This window comes from Eublepharis macularius, chromosome 12, assembly GCF_028583425.1.
Source record: "Eublepharis macularius isolate TG4126 chromosome 12, MPM_Emac_v1.0, whole genome shotgun sequence".
Lineage (NCBI taxonomy): Eukaryota > Metazoa > Chordata > Lepidosauria > Squamata > Eublepharidae > Eublepharis > Eublepharis macularius.
Window position 1 is genome coordinate 70,639,237 of NC_072801.1, and position 20,010 is coordinate 70,659,246.

At 41.4% G+C, this 20,010-nt stretch overlaps 1 protein-coding gene and 1 non-coding gene across 2 annotated transcripts; both read right to left on the reverse strand.

The window, feature by feature from the left end:
• Positions 1–1,351: 1,351 nt before the first annotated feature.
• LOC129339760 (vomeronasal type-2 receptor 26-like) lies at positions 1,352–13,565 on the reverse strand. Its single transcript, XM_054994343.1, has 6 exons — positions 13,438–13,565; positions 9,852–10,029; positions 7,649–8,497; positions 4,938–5,165; positions 3,104–3,230; positions 1,352–2,253 (listed from the first exon to the last, which is right to left on the reverse strand). The coding sequence occupies exons 1-6, from the start codon at positions 13,497–13,499 to the stop codon at positions 1,352–1,354; spliced, it is 2,346 nt and encodes a 781-aa protein (XP_054850318.1). The 5' UTR covers positions 13,500–13,565.
• A 1,307-nt stretch (positions 13,566–14,872) lies between these two features.
• Positions 14,873–14,979, reverse strand: LOC129340748 (U6 spliceosomal RNA). The gene has a single exon (XR_008598053.1). It is a non-coding gene; the product is annotated as a U6 spliceosomal RNA (small nuclear RNA).
• Between the last annotated feature and the right edge of the window lie 5,031 nt (positions 14,980–20,010).

Here is a 20,010-nt window from a genome sequence, read left to right on the forward strand (position 1 = left end):
AACCCCAGGGTAAGGGTCTGGCACTATCACAAATCATGTCCAGTCACAAAGCTCTTCAGCAGCTGTTCGATTCAAACAGAGAAGAGACGAGCACATCCAAGGTGTGGCATATGAGTGACCACAGCTGTTGAAGACGGTCTGTTGATCTGCCAACTCCTTGCTATGAGGTTCTCTGCATTCCTAGTCATAGGACAACTTGCGTGAACAAATACAACAGACTCTAGAAATGGATTAGTGGCTTCCTCCAAGCAGACCAATTGAAAAGCAACACAAAATGCTTCAGTGCTGTACTCAGAGTTGCCAGTCTCCAGGTGGTGGCAGGAGATGTCCTGGAATGACAGCTGATCCCCAGGCCATAGAAATCAGTTCCCCTGGAGAAAATGGCTGCTTTGGAGGGTGGACTCTATGACATTATACCCCACTAAAATCCCCAACCCCAACCCCACCCCAAACTCCACTCCCTCCAGGCTCCCTCCAGACTCCACTTCCAAAATCTCCAGGAATTTACCAACCTGGAGCTGATAACCCTGGATTTAGGGGAAACTCTATTTCCAAGAGCAATTATTCTACATTGCAACCCAGCATTCCAGTCCAAGAACACTTCTGCTACTACTACCAGTCCCAGAGTAGTCTATCTGGGCTCAGAGATCTTTATTGCATTCTGGGCTCCAATTTTCTCCAAAGGGTCTCTCTGTGTACCTCTTTTGGAAGCCTGCTTTTAGTCCTAGGAGTTCAGACTTGTATGCATAGAATCCTTTCCCCCACTCCCAATTTTATCCCCGCAAGTTTCACAGCAATGTTAGTAATATTGTTGCTTAAGGGGAAAAAATGAGTGAATAAATCCAGTTTCAAAGCCAGGAATAGTCCACCATGTTTATTAAACTGAGAAATAACATTGTACCATACATTTTGCATTTGTAAGGAAATCTGAAAAGATTATGTAGAAATATATGATGCGTTACTTTATATTCCTTCCCAATTAACATCCACTTTTTCTTTGTCTATCTCTGATGAAGGGAGCTGTGTGACTCTCAAAAGCTTATACCCTGCAAATCTTTAAGATGCTACTGGACTAAAATACTGCTATTTCTACTATGTTTGTACTCTAAAGAAATTAATAATAGACTGGAAAAGATTAAACTGAAATACAGAAAAATAATTGATAGGGCAATGGAACAAGGTAATAAAGATTAGATTCAGTTGCATTGCCGAATGAGGAGCAGTATATTAAAAAAAAACATCACACAGAAGTAAATTCCATGGAATATAATGGGATGTGCCTATAAGTTTAACATTTCACCATTTATTATGATATATTTTGTAAGTTTATGGACATACCCTTTAAGATTGATTAACACTTTCTCCTTATTAGTTGCCCTCTGCTGTTAAGTTTAGGTCTGAGTATAATGATATAGCATTTAGGGGAAAAGATGCAGACCAATAACCCAGCACTGGAGGTTAAAATGGAGAAGATCTCCACGGCCACCATGTATTTTCCTTTTGAGCTCAAATATGTTGGGACAAAGGACAGCCAAACACTGCAGAAGACCAACATGCTGAAGGTGATGAACTTGGCCTCATTAAAACTGTCTGGTAACTTCCTGGCTAGGAAAGCCACAATAAAGCTGACTATGGCCATGAATCCCAAGAATCCCAGGACACAGTAAAACATGGTGACTGATCCTTCGTTACACTCCATTACAATTTTGTCAACCACTGAGCTCACGTCAAAATCTGGGAATGGAGGAGAGGTGGCCAGCCACAAAGTACAAATTATGCCTTGGACAAGGGAGCAGGAAAGAACAATGCAATTGGCCAGTTGCTTCCCCACCCATTTCCTCATCCTGGATCCTGGCTTGGTGGCCATGAAAGCCAGAACAACAATGATGGTTTTGGCCAAAACACATGAAACAGCTACTGAGAAGATGATGCCAAAAACACTTTGTCGAAGGAGACATGTTAGCTTTTCAGGTTGACCAATGAATAGAAGAACACAGAGGAAGGAGAGGAGGAGGGAGATTAGCAGGAGGTAGGTGAGGTTCCTGTTGTTGGCTTTAACTATAGGAGTATCCTGGTGCTTGATGAAGATTCCAAGCACCCAAACTGTGATGAAACAAAGAGAAAGGGCAGAAATAGCCAGGCTTATCCCCAAAGGTTCTTCGTAAGACAAGTAGCTTATAGTTTTGGAAATGCATGAGTCCTGCTTATCATTTGGATACTGACCTTCTGGGCACGGAAAACAGTCGTCCATGTCTGAAAAAGAAAACACGTGAACTCAAGGTAGTAATAAAGCAGTGTTTCAGAGTCATGATGAACCAAACCATAACAGAATCTGAAGGGCAGTTTTTCATACTTGTCATGGATTTATCTTCCCAAGAAGTGTACTCAGGGAAAATCCAGATTTAACTTAGTTCTTAAATTTCTTAAAGTTCTTAGAGAAAAGCTTAACCCCTTAATAGAAAAGATGATGTCTCGTCTTTCCTACCAATATCATGTTTTTCAGGACAGGGAGCACATGGCAAGCTGGCTGCCCCCTCAGCGGGACAGGCAAGTGGCATGGGCAGTCTCCCAGCTCTTTCTGCCATTCACCTGCCCGGCTGAGGGGGCGGCCATCTTGCCACGTGCTCCCTGACTTCCTGGGCAGGTGAATGGCCCGGGCAGACGCTCAGCCGCCTGCGCTGCCGCCAGCGCACTCCCGGCGGCTGGCAGCTGCTGCCGGCGCCCCCTCTTTGGTGGCACCGGGAGCAGACTACCCCCCACCCCCCCTTGATCCGGCCCTGCTGCCATGAGCTCAGTAGACGGCCTTGGGTAAGCCACTCCTCTCAGCCCCAAATCCCCAGCTATATTGTGGGGATAATAACAACACTAACTTGTTCACCACTCTGGGTGAAGCACTAATCTGTCTAGAAGAGCACTGTAAGTGCAGTTATTATTATTAATAATAATATGGCACAGGATATAGAATAAGCACATCAGTGGTGCTTTTATCATTACTAAATTGAGTATGACTTTCTGAACAACATTAGGGAATGTCTGACCTAGTGATGGGCATGTGTTGGATCACTTCCAATGCTTTAGACAACTCCATAGAATCATCTCTTACCTTTTTGGTTTGAAATCTTCCCTTGGGGGCATGGATGGCAATCATAGCAGCAAAATGGCTTCCCCTCCTTCTTTGTTTTACGATAACCCAAATGGCATTTGTCATTGCACAGAGAAAGAGGCCGTGTCTGTCCATAAATGAGGCAGGAGAATGTTTTAACATAAAGGACTAGGTTTTGAGAGGTTGTACCTCTCTTGTAAAATGGCAATTAGAAAATACATTGCTTCTAACCTAATATGAGCCCCTTGTGCAGAGTAGTAAGCTGCAGTACTACATCCCAAGCTTTGCTCACAACCTGAGTTCAATCCTGGCGGAAGCCGGGTTCAGGTAGCCAGCTCAAGGTTGACTCAGGGTGAAGCTACAAGTGACGAATGACACTTGAACGGCAAGTGTATTTCTCCCTGTTCACTTGCGCTCCACTCAATCCACTTGCTGTTCAAGTGTCATTCATCACTTGTAGCTTGGCCCTCAGTCTTCCATCCTTCCAAGGTCGGTAAAATGAGTACCCAGTTTCCTGGGGGTAAAGTGTAGATGACTGGGGAAAGCAATGGCAAACCACCCCATAACAAAAAGTCAGCTAAGAAAACGTCATGATGCGACGTCCCCCCCATGGGTCAGTAATGACTTGGTGCTTGCACAGGGGACTACCTTTACCTCACCTAATATGTTGGTGCTGCTGCTTCTAGAAAGCACTTGGCATGCAACTTCCAACAGGAAGTTCTGAAATTCTTGGCTTGTTTGTTTGTTTGTTTTAACCATGTACTAAAGACCTTGAGTTTCTCTACAGGATTTTTTTTCCAATTTTGGTTTACTACTATTTTCTAGTCTTTGATGCAATCTGCTCGTTTCCTTTAGGGATGCTGCAAATTTCACCACAAACCTATTCACCTCTTGAACTGATCATGTTAGAAGGTGTCCATAAGGTGTGAGCTGATTGCCTGATCTGTTGTTTTTATGCCAAACGGCCTCAAACGCTTGCCAAACTGGTTAACATCACGTTTTGGCAAAACTGCATATGCAAAGATGCTGCCAATTCAAAATGATTGTTGGCAATTTGAATTACTTAGATGAACACCAAAGATTCAATTTCATATTAAACGATAGCATTTATTTTCAATTGATTTAGATGCTTGCGGGGAAAGCAGAATATAAATTTAATTTATTAAATAAATAAATAAAATGATTTGTGAGTGGTCTAATTGTCTGCTTAAACAATTTTCTGCTGAATAAAGCAATTATACAGCAAGGCTATGGCTTAGTAGAATTTGGGCTTTGGGAGAACTTGCAAACACAAAATGTCAATTGTGCTGTACTGGATGGTTAGGAAGGAATAGAGTAGAGGACTATAGTAAAGCAACCTAATGAACACTAATTAACAGAAATACTGAACTGTAATCATGTTTGTGACTGGCGAACAAGACACAAACCGAATCGGTGGATGTTCAAGCACCCCTAATTTTCTTTGATTATATTTCAGTTTTTGGTTGAAACATTGTTACATGTAACTTTATTTACTCAACATACTTGTTCCAAATTAAGTTCCACAGTTTTGTTCACAATGAATTTGCTTCTTCATAAGAGTGCATAATGCATAAGATAATGAACAGGACTATACACTGTGCACAGTATCATAACCTCAAATGCCACAATTTAATAAAATATGTAATATAACTTAAGGATTTTGCCAGGAGAAAATGTGCAGTAGAACATCATGATTTGAATAAGTTTTATTTCATTAATGTAACAGAATCTCTTTCTGTGTCTGACCAAAAGCATCACTTTTTTAAATACCAAAGAAGCCAATTGATATAATAAAAATGTGTCCGGACACTACCTGGTTAAACAAGTGGGGCCATATGATGGCGTCTTCATAGATGGTGAACACTCTTTCTGGTGAAGTTTTTGGTTCTATTCTTCCAACTCTGGCTCTAAGAAAGGACCGGTTTGGGAATGTGACCCAGTTGATAATATCAAATCCAGATAACAACTCCCCATTTTGGTCAAAGGAAATCTTTTCCTCCAAGCTGTTGTTAAATGGGATGCTTCTCAGAATATGATGGAGCTACATTGGGGAGGGGGCAATCAGCTAACAAAAATGTACAAAGAGATATATATATATAACAATCTTTCAGAGTTGCCAGCTGTGAGAAATGATCCTGTTTTCATAAAAATGCATGCGCAAGAGAGCAGTAGGGTTGCCAAACCCAGTTTGAGAATTTTCTGGAGATTTATTTTTGGGGTGGGAACCTGTGGGGGGGATTGGGGGGAGGAAAGAGACCTCAGCAGGGTATAATTCCATATTGTCCGCCCTCCAAAGCAACCATTTTATCCAAGGGGACTGATCTCTGCAGTCTGGACATCGTTTTTAATTCCAGGAGATCCCCAGGCCCAACCTAGAGGCTGGAAAGCCAAGTTAGTAGCAGTAGTAAAAGCATTGATTGTTTCACTATATTGATTGCTTCAATATATTGTTCATTGTTCAATATATTGTTCATTGTATACATTACACTAGTCCTTGCGACCTTCTTTTAATAACTGTAATCCACTTTGAATCTCAGTGAGAAAGGTGGATGATAAATGATGATAAATGATGTCAATGAATAGATACGGTAGCATTAGGAATTTTAAAAAATACTCTATTTACTCAAAGGAAGACAACTTTTATTACTTCTCTCGGCTTTCTAAAAAAAGGGGGAGGTCGTCTGCTACTTGGGTATCCTCATGATTAGCTCAGTGGTGCTATGCTGAGATGGTGAAGGCTTGATGGGAGAGGCAGTTGCGCATTTGGACAATATTGGAGAAAGTGCAGCACAGAATAGCAGTGAAAGCCGTGGCAAATACTGCCTTCCTGGATGCTTTGACTTACAAAGGGAGAGGAGTCCATGAACTCACTGGCTTTGGCAACTGCAGCTCCTTGCTTGGAAAATTGTAAGAAGTGGTAGGAGCAGAGTGTGCGTATATGCTCCCAGGTTTTCCTCTGTTTGTTGTTCTATTTTCCCTTCAGCCTTTCCTTCTATTCTCCCTTATCTTTCTCCCTTCCTCCCCATGGGCTTTCCTTCATTTCTTTTCATTCTCCTTCTATGATTCTTTTGCAAATTGAGGAAGGAGATATTATGTTTGGCTCCACATCCTTGGTCAGCTCTTTGGGGTTTGGATCAGCCTCCAATGGAAGCCATTTTGTAGTGGTGCTCACCACCCCCTCAAAATTCCAATGGTGTCTGCTGGCTCAAAAAGTTGCTGAGCTAAGCTTTTGACTAGTAATTCAGCTCTTTAAAAGGTGCTGTTGAAAAAGCCAGGCTCTTAATTTTAAAAAAACAGACAAACATGATCTAATACTACTTATGGACAGCTATAACGTAAAGTTGTGTAAAAAGTGAAAGCAATGGTTTTCTTCTCTTGTTTATGTTGCTTATTGTATATGGGTTATGTCACGTGTGTGCCGTCAAGTTGCAACTGACTCAAGCCAACCCCAGCAAGGGGCTTTCAAGGCAAGTGAGGAGCAGAGGGGGTTTGCCATTGCCTTCCTCTGCAGAGTCTTCCTTGATCATCCCCATCCAAGTATCAACTCTGCTTAGCTTCTGATTTGACAAGATCTGGCTATAACAGGCCACCCTCTCTCCCATTGTATATAGATTACTACAGGACTTTTTTTCAGCAGGAACATGGTGGAACGGAGTTCCGGCACCTCTTGAAAATGGTGACATGGTTGGTGGCCCCGCCTCCTGCTCTCCAGACAGGGGGGAGTTTAGATTGTCCTACATGCCACTCCAGCAGCATGGAGGGCAATCTAAACTCCCCTCTGTCTGGAGAGCAGGGGGCGGGGCCACCAGCCATGTGACCATTTTCACCAAGAGCAATTTAAACTTTTAAAAACTTCCCCCTTGTTCCAGCTGACCCAAAGTGATGTCATTGTGCGGTCCTGGGAGCATGTGCGCACTTTGTGCACATGCTTGTAGTACCAGGGGTACTACCTCCCGCCAAGAGTTGCCCCCTGTGCTGGCAACCCACTGAGTTCCACCACCTCTTTTCCCAGAAAAAAAGCCCTAGATTACTATGCAATTTTTTTTAATCCTTTGATTACATGGCTATCTTTTTCTTAGGAGGGTTCATTTTAAATTCAGGGACATCAGCTTTTATGTATAATCTCTCTCTTCTTTTTTTTACGGGGGAGAGTCTAATATTCTGGGTTGTCTTCCATTTGAGTAAATGCAGTAGGTACTATATCATTATGATCAGTATAGTACCAACAATATACCAGACAATTTACCAAGTAAAACAAAAGAAAGGGGTACAGATTTGCTATTAATAGGAGTGGTGTTGATATACAACATTATGCATGTTCATCCTTTTTCCTATCTCTGCTGCTAAACAACAAGATGAGTAACTTGAGTTTCAATAACCATGACAGAAATAATTTGGCAATAAATTGGCTCTAAATATATCAGCCAAAACCTTGGATTTCAACATTCCAAGCTTGACAGTACTAAAGACCTTTCTTCTTGGTCTACAGGCTGCTGTCCTACAGAAATGTGCTCAGAATATTACCTGCCACAGGTTTGGAAGCTTCCATCGGTCTCCGGCCATCATTCCTCTATGTCTGGTTGAGAATGAATTCATGGCATGCAAAGCTTGTGACACGGCATAAATTGCATTGTAGATGTTGTGGCTATGACTAGTCATGATCAGTTCAAAAACTGAACTAGGTAGAGTCTCTAGCTTCTCCCGCCCGGTGCAGGTGTTTTGGTACTTCTTCTCTCCTGCGGAGTTGGGGAATGAACATGCAAATACCTGCTCCCAGAAGACATTGATAAAACTGTCTTCTTTTGCTGAAACGGGATTTCTCATATGAAGAAATTCCCTGAATCCTAATGGCTCTTTGAAATGAACTGCGAAGGACAGAGCACCATGGAGGAACTGTATGTCCCAATTTCTTTGAAAAGCAAGTGATGCAAAATCCATCTGCACTGTCAAAATCCAGACTTTTGTCATGATCGGCACCTCCTCAGATTCTGGAATCTGTAGCAACATTCTCAACATTATCATGGTCTGAACTTCACCATGCACGACAACTGCATTGGCCGTGCTTCGCAGGATAGCTTTGTATTTTTTTAACTCCCCTTCTGCTAAGACAGTTATATCACCGGAAAAAATTCCTCCTGGGAATTTGTCTATGAAGTCAATGCAGATACCCCATTGGGGAAACATGGGGAGCACATTCTGTGCAAATTTTTCTCCGTTGTCATCATCCAAGTAAAGGACACCGATCCACGTCCACTCAAAAAGCAACAATAACCGACATATGCCCTCATACTGAAGGGCCCCATTTGGGAACATTGGATAGAAGAAGCCTCCGTGATCTTTGCTGTTCCATGCTGGTGCAGAACCATATATAAACTAAGGAAAAAAATTGAAAAGAGATACTTCCCTAGTAAAACACGTTTTGTTGGAAGCGGTTCTACATTTGCTATATACTAATTTTTGACTCAAAATGAGATGCAATTCAAATTTCATTTTTTTTCTCAGTGAGCACTTCTGATGACCAGATAGTGTTTAATCCTCATCTCTACCAAGCCAACTCTTTGAGCTATTTCTTATGACACAGCCTTGTAATCTAGGGCTGCTTCCACACACGTTGGATAATCCACTTTCAACGCTCTTTAGTGAACATTTGGAATTGCTTTTCCATGTGTGAAACAAAAAATCCACTTCCAAAGGATTGCTAAAGTGCATTGAAAGTACATTATTCAACGTGTGTGGAAATGGCCTAAGTAGAAAGCCCTCCTGAATAATTCAGTTTTGCATAGATTGTGGAAAGCCAGTAGAATAGGATCTTTCCTGACCTTCTCAGGCAGGCCATTCCATAAGGTGGGGGCTACCATAGAGAAAGCACGTGTGCGGGCAGCTGTTGATTTTGCCCAACTGCAGGGTGGTATCTGCAGAAGGCCCTGACCAGATGAGTGAAGACGCCATGTTGGAACATGGGGGACAGACACAGATATGAGGGACCAAGGCCATGAGAAATGAGGATATGTAACCATACTTTGCGACCAGATCTATTTAAAAATCATACCCCACCCCACAATAAAAATTGTACACCTACCTCCAGCCCTGTTATAACTGTATAATCACACACAGTTCTTACCAAAAGAAGATAGTTCTGCCAGGAAAAAAAAACAAACTAGAATGGAGGATTTGCTTAGCCTTCTCTTCCATTCCTCCCATTAGCTACCCTGTAAAGATAGCTAACTTGGCTTCTGCATCCCAGAACCCCTGAAATGAGGAGAGACAGCTCCCAGCCCAGAAGGGAACAAAATCAACTTACCAAAAGTTCAGATGAATCCCAACGGTTCTTTTTCTTGCTGTTCAAATTTTGCTTAGTGTAGTGGTTAAGAGCAGCTGGACTCTAATCTAGAGAACTGGGTTTGATTCCCCCCTCCTCTGCCTGAAGCCAGCTGAGTGACCTTGGATCAGTCACAGCTCTCTCAGAACTCTCTCAGCCCCACCCACCTCACAGAGTGTTTGTCATGAAGATAATAATAACACTTTGTAAACATTTCTGACTGTGACATTAAGTTGTCCTGAAGGGTGGTATATAAATTGATGTTATTGTTGTTGTTGTTTGTGAAGAGTTATGCAAGGTATGCTACAATATTTTACTTGTGTGGGTTTCTTTCTCTGTGCCTTAAAACCGCATCTGAAAAATAAGAGCATACAAATGGCTTGTTCTGGTCCCATCTGTACATCTTACCTGAGGAATCTTGTAGGTAGATAGAATAGTTGCCATATGGAGGCAGATATCAAAATTAGGCCCTCCAATGACAGTGACCAGATTGTTCTGGGTGTCACACTTATAGTTAGGGATGAATTTTCCCCGTGTGGAGAGAAGTTCCATGGAGGCCAGATAGGCATTGTTTGCACTGAACCGGCTATTATAGATGTGGAAGCCCAGGGTGATATTGGATAAAATCCAGGGATTTTCATTAATCTCCTTAACGGCAAATACCAAAGCCAGAATGTGCTGGTAGACTTGAGTTAGGGATCTGTAATGAAAGTTAGATTTTGTATCACAGGGAATGTCCTTCAGAATATAGCTTTTGGCCACATTACAATTCTGTATCTCTTTCTTCAATATCTTGTCCTGAAATAGATTACATGGTAGTAGTCCATGCAATTTGGGTAAACGTGCTTGGACTTCAGCTTTCTCTTAATAGAAGCTCAATAGCAGCACTTATTTGCTATTCAACAAACAAAAGAAATCTATGGTGTTTGTTTGCTCTGTCCTATCTTGTCTTGCACTCATTGAGAAGGATGTTCAGTAACCCACCAGCTAGATGCACATCCAACTTGCAGGTCACAATTAGGGAGCTGATTCTGAACTGAGCTGTTTGGATGCATCGGAATATATTTGAATGCAAGAACAAAATGTAGAGCCTAAGCTCAAGGAGGCACGTATAAGGTTACAATAAAGCAACTATTATACTCACAATGATATATTGTTTCAATTATTTATCCGGTTTATTACCAACACCTCTTATCCAGTGTCACTAGCATGAAGAGTCCCATACACAAGGATTTTTACAACAGTCCATTCATAAATCTAATTCACAGAGTTAGTTCCATTAGTATCTAAATCCTTGTAGTAAACAGTTGTTCTAGTGTGGTACAGTGAAGGCGGCCACCCCACCCGAAAATAATCACACTGGAGAAGGTCGTTTGCTAACTGTTTACTACAAGGATTTAGATATTGGCTGGAAGAAGATTGCTGTCGAAACGAGCTGAAAGAAATGGGGCCGGCAAAGCTCGTAGCCAACCACTTGAAAATGCCGCCTTCACTGTAACACACTAGAACAAGTGGTAGTGTCAGACAGCATGCTGCAGGATTTGCTTTGTTTCCCACAAGGCATCCAGGATAATAAGAGTACTAATAAGAGTACAGGATAGTAAGAGGTGTTGGTAATAAACTGGATAAATAATTGAAACAATATACCATTGTGAGTATAATAGATACTTTATTGTAACCTTATATGTGCCTCCTTGATCTTAGGCTCTACATTTTGTTCTTGGTTATTAGGAGGATTCCCCCTGTGTTTTTGCTATATTTGAATGCATACATTGACAACCAGTGTGGTCAAGTGGTTAAGAATGTTAGACTAGGATCTGGGAGACACAGGTTCGAATTGCCCCTTTGCCATGGAAGCTTGCTGGGTGACACTGAGCAAGTTACACACTCTCAGCCTAACCTACCTAACAGGGTGGTTGTGAGGATAAAATGAGGAAGAGAGAAATGTCAGTATCAAGGAAGGAAGGAAGGAAGGAAGGAAGGAAGGAAGGAAGGAAGGAAGGAAGGAAGGAAGGAAGGAAGGAAGGAAGGAAGGAAGGAAGGAAGGAAGGAAGGAAGGAAGGAAGGAAGGAAGGAAGGAAATTTATAGGATTAGAGATAATATCTGCAGCTGCTGTCCCACTCCTTCACAACTCATCCATTGCTTCTAACACCTAATATTGTTAAAAAAGACTCCCAGACAAAACAAACACATTGGAGGTTTTTTTAAAAAAATATGAAACTTACTTCCTGACTGTCCTTATTGCCTTCAGTGTCTGCTCATTAACCTACCTAAATGTACGGTCAGTTCACCCAATACATGCTGGCAACAAAAATAGGAAATGTATCATTTGTAGGATTATTTAAAGGGTGTACTATTCAGCACAGATGCAAAGAGGAGATGAACTGTGAGTGATCCTTTGCTTATCAATTTGCCATTTCATTGATTAAAGGGAAAGAAAACATGAAGCAGAAACTAAAGGCTTTGTCTCTGCTGTCCAGGACGAAACAACATTAACTTTATCCCACTCACTGTTAACTATCAAAATATGTAAGAAACCACAGATACCAACTGCAAATACAACTACAAAAGTTTAGAACATGTACCATCTGGTTGCTCATTCTCATCTAAGGAAAAATATTCAGTACATAATCAGATTGCCAAAATCATTGACCTCAAATGAACCAATCCATTCAAAAACATCTCCTATCTACTAATATAGTGCTGCTGACCTACGTCTTGAGAATTTTGATTATCGATGATTCCATATTTCCACAACAGATCTGAAGCTGTTGAAGTGGCACCCATTTCTAAATTTCCTGTATTTTTGGAAAACCACTGTCTAAGTTATTTTTTGGGTTGTTTTATAGCCCACCTTTCTTTCTGAGACACAAGATGGGTCACCCAATATAAACCATGTAATCAGGCAGCATAAGACACCCAATAAACAATGCAATAGGACTAGGATTACAACACTAGAGAAACAGCATAAAAGAACAGCAGGCACCTTAGAGATCAACAAGATTTGCAAGGTGTAAGCTTTTGAGACTCAGAGCTTGAAAACTGACATCCTGAAAATCTTGTTGGTCTCTAAAGTGCCACTGGACTAAAATCCTACTGTTCTATTGCAGAGCAACACAGATACCCACCTAAAACATAAAAAGGTATCAGATGTGATTTATGTTAAACAGGAAAAGAAAGAAAGAAAGCAGAAGACAATGTAGTACAATATACAATAAACATCGAAACAGACCACAGTGCTATTCGTTTTATGCCGAAGTGTCCTCATGAATTCTGTTACATTAGATACAGCCCGGTTCCTTTTATAGAAGTGCCCTCCTGAACAATTCTGTTTTACACAACCTGTGCAACGATAGACTTACCTCCTCCCCGACGTAAATGTAGGACTCTTAGAGCAAATGTATATTTTGTTTCCATTTCTAGTGTTTAAGAACATACAGCATTTCTGAGCACCAGGTCACATTTCATAGCCGTTTTGCAGAGGCCAACAAATGTACCATTGAACCTCTCACAGCCTCCTCTCTCATCTGAACCCTCCCTCCTCCCCCACCCCCACCAACCTTGCAACCAATTTGCAAGAGCATCAGTCCGAGAACTGCTGAATTAAGAGAAGTGTATTGCATTATATAAAGAACTAAGTTACAGTAGCATCCCCCCCCAAAAAACCTAGTGAACAAATAAACATCTCAAAGATCGAGAAAAGTGAATGTTATATTACCTTTCCCTTCTAGCTATGATTTTTAGTATAATAAATCTTAATAAATATCAAAATCTTAGAAATAAAGGGTGCCTTGAAAATCATACGGCACCACTGTTCATGACTGCCACAGAAGATTTTGCAAATATCCTAAAACTAATGGTGGCTTGAGAAGAGGTATGATGGCTTTATGAAAGAAAGCAAAAGGAAGAGTGTCGCTTGTTCTTCACTCTGCTGACATTAATGCAACTGCTTAGGACCCGACAATATGATTTTTAAAATTCCAAAACTCTTACATGGGATCGTCAAAGAGTTCATGAAAAGGGTAGTTTTGAAAGGTGATTGCATCGGAGAACATATAGATCTGAGAAATAATGCCACCGACGATAAGGTCTCCTGGCTGATAATACTTGTGAAGAACAGAGAGAGGGTCCTTGGCATTGCACTTAATAACAGGAACCACGCACACTGCCTGAGGAAGTAGCACAAATACCACCATCACATATACTACCATGCTGCACAGAAAGCTTCCTTCTAGGTGCCAACTGCCCTGTTCCTACATTGGAATTTGAAGTTCTTGTGTAGAACAACTGGAGTCGAATGGACACTCACTCCAATGATGTGAAGGCAAAATTGTTTGGCATGATGTCCTGGAGGGTCAAACTGATGGGTCTTTTTGGCAAACACCAACTCTGAACAATGCAGAAGATACTAATAACATCCTTTAGTCTTAGTTCATTATTTTGCTAGTGACCACTAGGATACGCTGGTGGGGACCTATTAAAGATGTAGCTATAATCATCGGTGATTTGACAATTACAGGGGAGATAATGACCTTTCCTAAGTTCCAAGTTTTCTGTGATATTGCAGAAGAAAACATGTTGATTGCATCTTGACAGAAATTTTCTTTGATGTCTAGGGGGAATGCAAGAGAATAGGGTTGTAATGAACCACAGCAAGAAAAGATCATGAAAAAACTGAGGCCTTCGGAAGAAAAGTTTCAACAAAAGAAGATACATATTGCAAAATCTGTATTTGTAGAGGAGCCAGAAAAATTACATGTTCCAACGTGGGCCCATCTTTCAAAACTCAAATGTCTCAAAATCCTCAAAGAAAAGAGAGGTTTGCTCATGAGAAGCCCACAAGAACAGGCAGCAAAAGCAGGAGAGTAGAAATGTCCCCTTTCTGATAAAACAAGTCAGGTTTAAAAATCTTCCCCGACCTATCAAAGCCTGTGCAGTGTAGTGGTTAGGAGGCTGAACTAGGATCAAGGGGATCCAGCCTGGAACCCCCAATATGCCATGGAAGGTTGCTGACTGATGTTGAAAAGCTGCCCATATACATCCCAATTTTCTTCCAGAAAGAAGGCCTTTCCACACGCTGTTATAGGGACGGCCCACTCACCGAATGCTGGTGGCTTTTCCCCAGGAATCAAGATGGCTCCGTTTTCAAAACAGTTGGGGGCTGTTTGGCTTCCCTTTTTTGCAGCCTTTTCTACAGGTGTGTGTTCCAAAAAAAGGCGCAGAAAAAACGCCTTTTCTTGGAACACAAATAGAAATGATCTCCCAAACATTTTACAACATACTAATCTATCTTAACAAAAGGATTCGTCCATCTTATCCATCCAACCATTTTCCCAGCAAGGGCAGACATAACTCTTCCAAGAATGAAGTTCAGCTGCTCAAAATTAGCCACCATCTACAAGATAATTGTGGGGGTTGTTTTTTTTTTTTTAATAAGGAATGCTTCACGAATTTGTGTGTCATCCTTGCACAGGGGCCATACTAATCTTCTCTGTATCGTTCCAATTTTAGTATATGTGCTGCCAAAACGAGCACGATAATTGTGGTTGTTGCAGGGGACGGAATGAAAGGAACTAGAACATCTTGGCCCAGGTAATCATGAGAAACCCACCTACCCCGGCATTTTGCATTGGAAGCTATGGTTGTTTGTGGCAGACATATCTCATCAAAACTAAAAATAAGGAGGCTCAAAGTAGCTCTCTGATGGGAGTTGTTGAGCCCAGAGCAAAAAGAATTGGAACATACTACGTCTGGTTATTTCCAGACACACCGCCCTAAATTATTTGCGTACACAGACTTGCACACACACACTATCCTTTGTACTGGAAGCTACAGTTAATTGTTGCAGCCTAACTGATCTAAAAATAAAGATAGGAACATCAGCATTAGCCACTGGTTTCAGGATGATCATGCGATTTGCAGTTATAGACATAACACATAGGAGTTTTGTAAGAATAAAATGGTGCAAAGAACAATTTACGCCACTTTGGGTCCCCATAGCAGAGAAAGATATTTGTTCTAAACTGAATTTTGCCCACAGATCTCCAACCAAAGACAGTCATTCTTGATATTGCTTCATCAAGTATTGCTGCAACTCTTTTGTCAGGAAGCAGAACTTCTCATTCAGTATTCAAACAACAATTAAATATCACAAGAGCATCAAACTATGAAAGAAGAAAGAAGTGAAAGAAGACAGCAGGGGTAGAGCCCCTGGTATCAACAGACCTGCCAAAATGAGGTAGGAACATATGGATTCCTCTGTAAACCTGAAGGAAGTTTCAGATTTGCAGAAAAATCAGAAATCTACCCCCCCCCCCTAAAATTTAGGAAAAAATACCTTGCAGAATTTAAACTCTTCCAAATAATAGAAATGGTACTTATAGCTTTAAGAAAATAATGCCCAGCGAGCTATCAGCGGCTACTTTGCTGAGCCTTCCAAGTCTTGACTTCTGGGAGATTAGGGGTGGACCTGAAGGCTAAAAATAGCCCTGGAAAAGGTCCCACCCTCCTCTACTGTCACATCCTCTAATGGATAAGGACTTGCTTGGGACAGACCCAGCAATGACCATCAGGGACTCTACATATACATCTTAGCTCATGAGGCCAACTAGGTTTGCCAGGTTCCTGCTTCCAGCAGAAGACCTCACCTTCACTTCCCACTGATACTCAGTTAGGGGTGACAGGAGAAAATGACAAAGAACTGGGACCTCCAGTTTTGCCAACAACACTCTAGCATTTGGAGAGGTCTCTATTGTTAGTCCTTAGAATTTTGGCTAAATGCTACAACGTCACCAGAGCTGAGTGACCAGAAGTGACATTATCATATTGCTGGGGACATGACTACAACAGTAGCAAGCCCCCCCTCCCCATGAGTCTACCACCAGTAACCAGTCTACTGACTGCAGTAGCCACCATGCAGCTGGGAGAAGCCCAGTCTGATGGCAGTGATCACCGAGCAACTAGGCCCTGCCCTGTGGTTACCATGGAACTGGAACTGGCCTGGTGGTCACAGCCACCACCCAATAGCAACTACACAACTCCGCCTGGCAAACTCTGCTGGTGGTGGCCACGGCACACCTCAGCTTTGTTGTCACCATACAACTTGTGCAAGTTATGCATCATTGGACACCACAAATAGGGTCACCACCAACCTCCTAGAAGCACAACTGATCTCCAGACTACAAATATCAGTTTCCTTGGAGGGGATGACATCTTAAGAGGCAGTCTCTATGTCATCACAATCCCCCTTTCTCCTAAATTCTGCTTTCTACAGGCACCACCCCCAAATCTCCAGGAATTTCTTAAAGCTGTGTTCACAACCATAACCATGAAAGTCCATCCAGCCTGGCACTGGTGGCCACCACACAACTTGGCCATGCCTAGTAGCAATGGAACCATTTGACCAAACTTTTCCTGATGAGATGATTCTAGATGAAGGGAAGGAGGGAAGGTTGAAAGATGGGAGGGCACACATAACTGTAAGTTGGTGGGTGGGTGGGAAGGAGAAATGGGAACAAGAAAGGGGGGAAAGACTTTGGGGGCTTTTAGGGAAGGGAAAGGGGAAACAGTGGGGCAGGGCATAGAGGAGGAAATGAGATTCCCAACACAAGTCCTTGTGGGTTCCTCACTTTCAGCATTAACTTTTACTGATCAAAGAATGATCTCTGCCTGTCTGATTGCAACCTTGTATGTAATTAATTCATTTCCTCACTGCAAGCCCACAAGGGAGAAATAGTATGTCATTGTAACATCTCACAAACATGTTTACCTTAGAGTTTTATTACCAATAATGATTCAAGGAGTAAGGAACCTTGCAGGAAATAATTATCTCCCAGGAATTATCAAAATCACTGTGATCTATACACTTGTCCAAAGCGTCAGTGAGTGGTTTTCCACAGAAATATATTCAGCCAGCTGTCTGAAATTATTATAACCCACCCACCCCCCACTTGAGTAGGGGCTCAGGACTGGTATGGCTTTTCTTGTTTAATCTCTTTTACCCTTGTGTTTTCTCAGATCAGACTTTGAATCTGTGAGCGTCTATTCTGCTTATGTTGTTTAATTTTGGAACTCTTTTGGTTGAAGCCAAAAACGAGGCAGATGTTTCTTGAGGAAGTTTGTGGTACAGATTGAGTTGCCATCCAAATCACTTTAAAGAGATCCGCATAATTCTATGGAAAATCCTGTAGAGAAGTTCGAAGAATCCTCATCTAGAGAGAAGTTTTCCCATCAAGATGGTGTATGCTAAGATGTTGCTTCTGATACTAACGCCATTCTGTCACATAGTATGCCAGTTACATGCCAGTCTGTGCACCAGAAATGATCCCATTCCGATTCAACATGAATGGTATTTTCCTGGCAAAATGATCATAGGAGGAATTGCAACATATAGTACTGTTCTTTTCCCAATGCTCTCCTTCAAGAAACACCCTTCTCAGGAACCAAGTAATCCTTTCTTGTAAGAAATTATTTTACCCCTACATAAAGTGGTATTTAATTTATTATTTGTGTTTCAGTGGATGCAAACATTTTCTACCTGTTTCGGAATAAATGGAGGGATTTTATTTTTTTTAAAAAAATGAATGCATCCTAGATATTATTAATATGAAAATGAAATTCTTAAAAAGGAGCCCACAAAAATATATACATTATGCAGTGAAGGGTATAAATAAATACTCTTCCCAAGCAGTGGTTAAATATTGTTCTGGGTGAGGTTTTCTGCAGTGGAACAACAGGTGAGGTAGGGAATAAAGATTGCCTCCCCTTTTATATTTGGAAAAGAAAAGTCTCTAAATACAGCCTTGGAAATGAGCTGAACATCTATTTCTCACAATAGATTAGCAAAACCATATTTAGAATCATAATGCATTGATGAACTAAGGGCCCTCTTCCAACATTACAATTTTTAGGGTTATAGTATTCCCATAACTGAAGGGAACTAAAGATTGTGTATCTTTTTTTTGTAATGAATTCAGATAAGTGAAGCTTGTTCCATTTCTAGTTATATCTGGAGAGTGGTGCTGAACGCACAAGAGAATGAAACATTCCAAGTAATAGATGGAGGGATTTTGTTTTTTAAAACAAATATGAATGCATTCTAGCAATTATTAATATGAAAATGCAATTCTTAAAAAGGAGCCCACAAAAAGCAAATATATACATTATGCACTGAAGGGTATAAAAAATACTCTTCCCAAGCAGTGGTTGTTTTGGGTGGGTTTTTTCTGTAGTGGAACAACAGGTGAGGTAAGGAATAAAGATTGCCTCCCCTCTCGATGTGTTTCTTGTGCTCAAAGAAGAGCCCAGATGCCTATATTTGGAAAAGTCTCTACATATAGCCTTGGAAATAAGCTGAATATCTATTTCCAACAACAGATTAGCAAAACCAAATTTAGAATCATAATGCATTGATGAACTAAGGGCCGTCTTCCAAGATTACAATTTTTAGAGTTATAGTCTTCCCGTATCTGAAGGGAACTAAAGATTGTGTAGCTTTTTTGTAATGAATTCAGATAAGTGAAGTTTATTCCATTTCTAGTTATATCTGGAGGGTGGTGCTGAATGGACAAGAGAATAAAACATCCCAAGTAACTTTGAAAAATTGCCTTGTGATGAGATGACGGCACTCCCGCATGCCTCGTCAGTTACCAACTATCTGAACCCCACCGGTTGCTTGCATTGCAATGCATGCATCAACTGAAATTGCACAAAATGTTGCAAACTCCCTTTTTTCTGGCAACAATACAGCATACGATGAAGCATTCAGCCCTCACAGAACTGTACTTGTTGCGCCAGTCACTAGAATGCAGACATGGGCAATGGATAGATGGGTAGGTGGGTTGATTTTGAGCATTTTACCATACTTTTCTAGGGGACATGCTTCCAAGACAGATTAGCGATCATTAATTCTGCCATAACATATGGCATAGGATTTGAATGAACAATGTTGTGCTAAAAGCCAATGTGTGTTTCCTGTCCATGGACATGAGAAGTTGCCTTGTACTGAATCAGGCCTTTGGTCCATCGAAGTCAGTATTGTCTACTCAGACTGGCAGTAGCTCTCCAGGGTCTCAGGCAGAGGTTTCACATCACCTACTGCTTGGTCCTCTTAAATGGGATTGTTGGGAATTGAACCTGGGACTTTCTGCATACAGAGCTGAGGCATTTCCACCGATCCATGGCCCTTTGTATATATCATAACCAGTATTGTCTGTTCTGAAAGCAGCAGCTCTCCTGGGTCTCAGGTAGAGGTCTTACACATTATCTGAGTGGTGGACAGTGCCCTCAATACATAGCTAACTTATGACGACCCCTGCTGCGGTTTCCACAACAAGAGACTAACAAAGTGGTTTACCATTGCCTGCCTCTGCAACCCTGGTCTTCATTGGAGGTCTCTCATCCAATTACTAATCAAGGCTGACCTGGCTTAGCTTCTGAGATCTGATGAGATCAGCCTCACCTGGGCTATCCAGGTCAGGGCTTCACATTATCTACCATGTAATTTGTTGAAATGGAGATGCCAGGGATCTGCAACATTTTGAAAGTAAAGTAAATGCTAGAACTCTT

Coding starts and splice junctions, on each gene's coding strand:
- LOC129339760 (XM_054994343.1), bottom strand. CDS start 13,499: ATGTTCTCCGATGCAATCACCTTTCAAAACTACCCTTTTCATGAACTC. Junction 8,498..9,851: donor CTACCTACAAGATTCCTCAG/GTAAGATGTACA, acceptor TTTTTTCCTTAG/TTTATATATGGTTCTGCACC. Junction 5,166..7,648: donor AGCTTCCAAACCTGTGGCAG/GTAATATTCTGA, acceptor TCCCCAATGTAG/CTCCATCATATTCTGAGAAG.